The sequence below is a fragment of the Hakea prostrata genome, chromosome 9 (genome assembly GCF_041222555.1).
Source record: "Hakea prostrata isolate BN-2017 chromosome 9, UWA_Hpros_2, whole genome shotgun sequence".
Lineage (NCBI taxonomy): Eukaryota > Viridiplantae > Streptophyta > Magnoliopsida > Proteales > Proteaceae > Hakea > Hakea prostrata.
Window position 1 is genome coordinate 4490932 of NC_142608.1, and position 7225 is coordinate 4498156.

General features: G+C 39.2%; 2 protein-coding genes across 3 annotated transcripts; both read right to left on the reverse strand.

Moving 5' to 3' along the window:
- Window positions 1-212: 212 nt before the first annotated feature.
- LOC149004161 (putative WRKY transcription factor 31) lies at window positions 213-3226 on the reverse strand. 2 transcript variants are annotated; one of them, XM_089167664.1, is made up of 6 exons: window positions 2699-3226; window positions 2506-2604; window positions 2212-2376; window positions 1685-2104; window positions 1461-1574; window positions 213-1334 (listed from the first exon to the last, which is right to left on the reverse strand). In XM_089167664.1, the coding sequence occupies exons 1-6, from the start codon at window positions 3014-3016 to the stop codon at window positions 615-617; spliced, it is 1836 nt and encodes a 611-aa protein (XP_089023790.1). In that variant the 5' UTR covers window positions 3017-3226; the 3' UTR covers window positions 213-614. The 2 variants fall into 2 exon arrangements, with proteins under 2 accessions (XP_089023790.1, XP_089023789.1); XM_089167663.1 differs by having other exon boundaries at window positions 2693-3226.
- Window positions 3227-5222: 1996 nt separating this feature from the next.
- Window positions 5223-5699, reverse strand: LOC149004162 (uncharacterized). The gene has a single exon (XM_089168558.1). The coding sequence runs from the start codon at window positions 5697-5699 to the stop codon at window positions 5223-5225; it is 477 nt and encodes a 158-aa protein (XP_089024684.1).
- Between the last annotated feature and the right edge of the window lie 1526 nt (window positions 5700-7225).

The following is a 7225-nucleotide window of genomic DNA, read 5'->3' on the forward strand; positions in this document are numbered from 1 at the left end:
TTTTGGTTTATAATAATTTGTATCTGCAATTGCCGGGAAATAGCACGGTGGGGACGTAAGGTGGGAAGAAACCAAGAAGTTGATTAATGGCATTTATAGTTTATGAGCTGTTCAAGAAAATTTTTTTCTTCCTTTGCTTATTCAAAAACGTGGCAGTCTTATCCAATCCCTTCATTTCCGTGTCAAACCAGTCTGCTGAAGACTTGACGAGACGGTTTTCTTGACCGAGGGGAAAAGATGGCGAACAAGAACAAGAAAATTAAGGAATTAACAATGACTCCAATGTCTGTATCCTTTTATTCCACTTCTTTATTCATTCTGGCAAATTGCAGAAAGAAAGCTAGCAGATTAAAATGAAGCTACAAAGTCAAAAATTTGTAGCCAACAAGCTAGTTCATGAAACAAGTTCTCTGTATTCACAGCCAATTAGTCACATTATTCAATTTGGAATAACAAAGAAAGAATGTAACCCTGTTCTAACCTTTACCCAAGAAAAGAAGAAGAAAAAAATAAAACCAATGAACCTGTATAATTTTTCCCTCCCCATTCTTAATTTGGATAAAAATGAAGGAACCAAGTGAGAAAAAAAAACAAAAAATTTAAAAGAAAAATCACTAATTCGATGCAAAATTCGAACTGGGGATTTTATTGCTGTTGTTGTTGCCACTGTTGGTGGTTGTGTTGTTATTGTTGTCGTTGTTGCTGTTGTTGTTGGGCTGATGTGTACCACCCATAATAGAGCTGATGGCTGCTACTAGAGCTGCCGTGAAAGTGGGATCTGCAGTGATGGCGGCAGTGGCAGCACTCACTGTGTCGGCCAAGGAAGGTGGCACCGCTTGCTGGGTTGGCTGTGGAGTGTGATGTTGTTGCGCGAACTGGGCATTCTCTCCATTCTGAGGCATCTGAAGACCAGAGAATTTAGACTGGCTGGCGTAGAGGTTTTGGCCAAAGACCTGAGCGAGTTGAGGTGGAGGTGCAGCACCAAAGTTCTGGGGTGCTGCTCCTGCTGGACCACCAGGGAAGGGAACATGGAACTGTGTCGGTGGCCTTTGGAACTGTAATGGGTTGGGTGTGTGGGTTAGGTCCAATGTCACAGTTGGGAATGGTGCCGAGGCTGAGATGGTGGCCATGCTAGATGAACTTGGAAGTAGCGCCCTTGAAAGGAAATTTGAATTCATTAATCCCTCGGCGCTTGACATGGAACCTGACAGCAACATAGAAGCTGCAGCCGATGTGGTCGACGCCATTGTCACGGCTGCAGGAGGGAGTGGATGGCAGTGTGTTCCCTCATAAGTTGTGATGAGGATGCTTCGATCTTCTGCACATCTCTGGACCTGTTACCATTTCCCCAATTCAAATTAGATGAATTCTGATTGAATGGGATGAGAATCAGATGGGTTCTACCAAAATACCAACAAGGAAATAATAAAGTTAGGGATGAAATGAAATGAAATGAATACCTGTTTACGAACTGGACAACCAGCAGCCATGGTACAACGGTAATAAGCACGAGGGCATGGGTTCCCTTTGGCCATTTTCTGCCCATACTTGCGCCATTGGCATCCATCAGTGATCTGAGAAAAGATGGAAATGGGCATCAATTGATATTTAACTCCCATTCAATTCAAGCAAGGGTTAATGGAAAATTGGTTTAGACATTAATACATGTACTTGATATGCTTACCATGGGTGCTTCAGATCGTGCACGGACCGAGACACGGACTTTCCTCATGGTTGCTGCTTCTGCCGAAGACTGCTCGACGTTCTTGGAAGCAGCACTCAATTTAGGTACCTTGTTGGGTGCCCATCCTTGCGATGCCTCATCTGGGCTCTCTTCTCTGCCGACACTCCTCCTCCCCTCTCTGAAATCACTCTTGTCTTGTTGTTCAAATGGAATGACTTCACTGTTAGAACTATTCTTCACATCCAAACTATTGCGGGGAGAACCAGAACGGTCTCCGCTGTGACCTTCTGACGAAGACTGAGAGGGTTCATCTGTCTCCGCCGTAGCTCCTGGCCCCATCTCTATGAATTGTCTTGGAACTAAGAATCCTCCTGTGTTGTTGCTCTCACGTTTCTTTTCCTCCAGTTTCCCATCTAACATCTGAAAATAGCAAACCCAGCAACCAATTTCATTAATTATTAACGATTGTCATATTGAATATTGATGTTTTGATTTCAGAAAATATCACGGATTAAACGATGACTTACATCATGATCTTGAGTGGGTTCTGGTTTGCGATTCTGCTGTTGTTGCTGCAGGATTGAGAGATGCAACTGCAGGGAACCGTAACTATGAGTGATTTGACTGAGCATCCCTCGTAGACGTTGGTTCTCTTCGTTCACTCGCTCTAGCTCGGCTTGTATAACGGCCATCTGAAACAAAACAACGAATTAATGATCTCTAAGTTGGGTAACAAAGCTTCGGATCAAAGTTATACGTAAAGCCAACCATTTAACTTGCAATTTTCAGATTGAAATAGACTGAGAATTCATTCTTGTTACCTGGTTCTTGGATCGTTTATCTTCTGCAATGGTAGAAACATCGTCGTCAACCATGGATTGGTCGCTACCGGTGTTAGCAGTGAGAAGATGCAGACCAGTCTGTTATCAGAAAATAAATAAAATTAAGAACATGGAAACCAAAAGAAGAAGAAGAATGGAGTAGAGATGACTAATTAATAAAGTTTACATTTACAATATCAAAATCGAAGCCAGGGGAGGCGCTGCCATGAGAATTCTCCTTCTTGACATCGACGGTGGATGAGGTCTTATTAGAGAAGAAGTCGACCTCGTCGACGGCGACACGGTTGTCTTGGGGAGAGACTGAGAATTCAATACCGGAGAAACGGTGGTGGTGGTTGTTGTTGTTGTTGGGAGCGTCGTCCATGGCGGAGGAGGAGTTGTTCTTGTTGGTCCACTTGGGTTTGTGAAAAGGGTTGATGGCGGTGGGTTTGGTGACGAAGAACCCAATTGGCGGATCAGAATCAATGGTGAGTCCTCCTCCTTTGTCCATAAATTAAACCAGAAGAAGCAGAAGAAGAAGAAGAAGACGTGAGAATTGAAGAAGAAGAACAAGAGAAGACGTGAGAAACGAGCAAGCGAGAGAGAGCTGTGAAACTAGGGTTCTTGAGGAGAGAAATTGAGTTAGAAGTCTTTTAACGATGCTAATGGCTCGGCATTTTAAAGGGGTTCAGACGAAGACCAATCTGAACTGACTTGGAGACTTTTTGGTTCTTAAGACTTTAAAAGATAAGAGGAGATAGAGAGAGAAAGCGAGTGTGGAAGGAAGCCGAAGGAAGGGAGGAGTGACGTCAGACGGTGCGTCAGGTGAGGAGAGAGAGAGTGAGACAGCTGTAGAGAGTGGAGGTGGCTGTTTTCGTCAAAACTGGGCTTCGACTTGTTCCACACAACCACCCTTCCACGATTGGTGCGGCGTCTTCCACGTAAAGGCTGTAGAGATAGAGAGAGAAAGAGAGAGAGTAGTATAAAAGACTAGAGAGAGAGAGAGAGAGAGAGACAGAACTGAGTCAACGTATTTGACGGCATTGCCTCTGTAGACGACTTGGTGATGGGTCCCACTTCCCCTCTCTCTCTCTTTCTCTCTCTTTGATCCTTTTTGACCGGAGCCACGTAGGATTTTAAATTGCTCCAATTTCACATTCTCGTTATTTGTCTCTCTCATCAGATCAGATTAGATCAGGTCAGGTCAGATCAGATCGATCAGATCAGATCAGATCTGCCCGGTAACATAGTTGACTCCCTCGCTCCCGAGGTGGGACCGAGTCTTTTGCACTTTCGCTTCTTCTTACTCTTACACGTTACCACCACAAATTTTCCTGATTCGGTGTGACCTCGTTGTACTCGATAACATTACTGTCCCTAAATGGCATGAACTGACCGCCATTGCCAATACCATTTAGAAAAGCATCAATTAGGGTATATACCGTTGAATCCATCCATTTTTATCTTAGTGTCTCTAGCTACTCTTTTCAATTTTTCTCTCTTCAATTATTCAAATCCGAAAACAAAAAGAATCTATTCTCGCAAAAACACTAGAGAAAGACACGCAACTAAAGAAATTTCTACAAATGAATTTATAGTAACAATCTAATAGATAGATGCAGTAAGTTCAAAAAAGTCCTGGTTACATTCACACTTTCCTTTTCTTCCCATTCCCTGTGCTTTTAGGCCCCAGAAATGACTCATAGTCATATGACAGGAGAAAAAAAATTCTATAAGATGAACTATTTTTGTGAAATAATTTGAGATAAATAGCTTGTTTTTTTTACAATATAAAGAACTCTTTTCTTATAATTCATTCTTTTCTATGGATATAGATTTTACGGATTAGTAATAATAATGCCAGGCCATTTAATCTAAGTGTATAAAGCCATTTGAATTTGTTTTTTTTTCTATTTAATTTATCAAATTAAGTTCTATCAATTCATTCCTAGATTCAATTGATACGTCATGAATTCATTATAAATTGCCACATAAAACCTTTTAAAAATTAAAAAATGTTCATGTTGTTGCATTTGTATGCTTTTTAAGTGGCACGACTTGTCTCTTCCTATTGTTTTAACTATGAAAATTAAATTTAAAAATTCTAATGGGAGGGGTAGGGTTCGAGAAAACAATTATACTTTGAAGTCTTGTTATTTTCGTGAAAATTATGCTTTGAAGTCCACAAAGATGATTTGGGAGGGAAGAAAGTTATATAATTATATGATTCATGCACCAATGCAATGGCCGATGAAGAAAAATATTTCCTATCAATAGAAAGAGAAAGACTAAGATAAAAAGACATAATGAATTGGACAAATATACCTAGCAGATGAACAACTCTTTGTATAACTTGGGATTTATATGGTGGATAGATGTACCTAGGTGATGAGAAACCCATATAGAAACTCTTTATCTACAGGAAGAAAAATGTTGGAAGTGTTAAAAGCATGTATTAATATAAAGTAAGGTGAGAAGACAAAATAGTTAAAAACAAAGAAATATGAGAAAAATATAGATTAAATATCAATAAATTTATATTTTCTAGGACTATTTTCTTTTGGAAACTAAGGTTCATTCAAGGCCGCTTACGTGCACCTTAATCAACTACATTCTCAGGCAGGTGGCTCCAAGAGATTTTGAACTCTGACCTTGTACCTGAAGGTGATAGTTTTTTATTTATTTATTACATAAACGGGGTTAAAGAACCCTGAGTGCTAAACTACTAAACTTGCGGGGTTGTCTGCCATTAGGATCTCCACAATTTTCAAAGGGGGATTCGGATAGAAAAGCGATGGATTCTCCAACGTTGTTGGCATCTTAGCCATTCCATCAACAGCAATGTTTGAACTTCTGTAAATGTGGTTGAATCTTATGGTTCTAGAATGACCAGTTACTTGTCTAATTTCCTCCACCACCCTAGACAAATTCCCACACATGCACTGACTTGTACTTAAAATATCAATCGCCTGTTGAGAGTCAGACTTCACATCAAGGGGTAGTAGATCCATCAAGATAGCTAATCGAATTCCTATAGCTATAACTTCAATTTTCGCTTCCACAACACTACCATCGGCTATGCGCTGCACGAACCCTCCCAAATAAACTCCAGCTGAGTCTCGGATTAGGCCTCCCACTTGATTGTAATCTCTCCCAATTGTGGTAGCATCAACATTACATTTAAAACGACCCATCTCCGGTTGTGACCAAATTAATGAGTGACTTGTTGCCTGTGGCCTTAGCGCCACCGGAGGTGATAGTTTTTCACCAACTGAATCCAATCGAGATTCATTTTGATAAGACTTCTTCTAGACATGGATTGTAAACCAAACAAATTCAAATTTAAAAATTTTATTAGAAATAGTATATGTTTTTTGTCATCTTGACCCACTCTTTTTATTCCATCAAATAAATGATCTTACATCTAAGAGTCTAGATATAAACAACATCGCTAACTAAGTCTTAGCATCATAAACTACCATATAGGCAATAAAAATATTTTTTCCTATGTTACCGTGAAAAATTAGTCAAAATTGATTGATCAATTTTAACCTAAAATGGTTGTTCAGAGTCATAGTACTCGTTATCCTCGAGGAAAATGGCTGGAATTAGAGTGTGGTTCAGACTTCGACACGACCTAATTTACAAGCAAAATGTTTATTTTTAAATTCTAAAAAGAAAAAACTATTTATTTTGACTTAAATTTCAACAAATCAGGATCCACCAAACCAGGAAGGAAGCCTTACTTATGATTTTATATGTGATGATGATTTATGTCTTAATTTGTTTTCGGGTGCAAGAGTCCCCACAACCCCATGATACAAAATATTTCTACAGGTAGGTTGTCTTCATCAAGACTTTAAGTCTTTAATCAATTAATTAATGCTTCCTACATAGTCCTTTGAAGAAGATTATTAAGAGTGGTAGTAAAGTGTTAGAAACTTAGGTAGCATTTGCTAATGGTTTCCAAGAACAATTCTAGCATTCTTCATTCTTACAAAAGAGAAAAACCAATGATAACCTCGAGGAGAGGCTTAGTTGAAAAAAACCAACGCTTCCACGTAAGAGGCGAAATGAACTTGAATATTGTCATTAAATGCGCAGCACCATTGCTTAACGGTCGAGATCGAAATCTCGATATCAACCATCAATTTTATAAGTGGGTGAAAAGTGAACGGACGATAAAGATTGAAATCTTGAAATCTCGACCGTAGGCAGCACAAAAGTGGTGCATTTAACATGCAGTGCTGAAGTTGAACCGCTTAAGAGACTAGAGTTCAAATCTGTTAATATTAATTATATAAAGTTCATCCGAAAATGTAGTCGAGGTACATGTAAGCTAGCTTGAATAAACTTCTCAAATCCCCTCCTTCCCCCCACAACACACAAAAAAAAAAAAAAGAAAAAAAAAAAGAAGAAGATTGTGAGTATTTGTTAATCTTTTTTGAGGAGCAGAGTTAAGATTTAACATTGAGGGGGCCAAACAGTGGTACATTGAAGGGCCAGACAGTGGTGAATTATACTCCTTGACTTCTATGAATTTATCAAATACCTTAAATGCTAATTATTGATAATGGGTTTTTTATCTATTGTTTAACTGATAAAAAAAATTTCAACTTGAGAATCAGGTACTTATATTTCAAATAGACTTGTGAATGGATCGGATTCGACTCGAATACACTAGTATCCGAATCCAAATAGCAAATCTGCTATCCGAATC

Bases quoted from the DNA above. Each gene is read 5' to 3' on its own strand.
- LOC149004161 (XM_089167663.1), bottom strand. From the start codon at position 3,016: ATGGACAAAGGAGGAGGACTCACCATTGATTCTGATCCGCCAATTGGG. The intron at 2,377-2,505 runs GTAACAAGAATG...GTTTTGTTTCAG, and splicing joins ATAAACGATCCAAGAACCAG to ATGGCCGTTATACAAGCCGA. The intron at 2,105-2,211 runs GTAAGTCATCGT...TGCTATTTTCAG, and splicing joins AACCCACTCAAGATCATGAT to ATGTTAGATGGGAAACTGGA.
- LOC149004162 (XM_089168558.1), bottom strand. From the start codon at position 5,699: ATGGGTCGTTTTAAATGTAATGTTGATGCTACCACAATTGGGAGAGAT.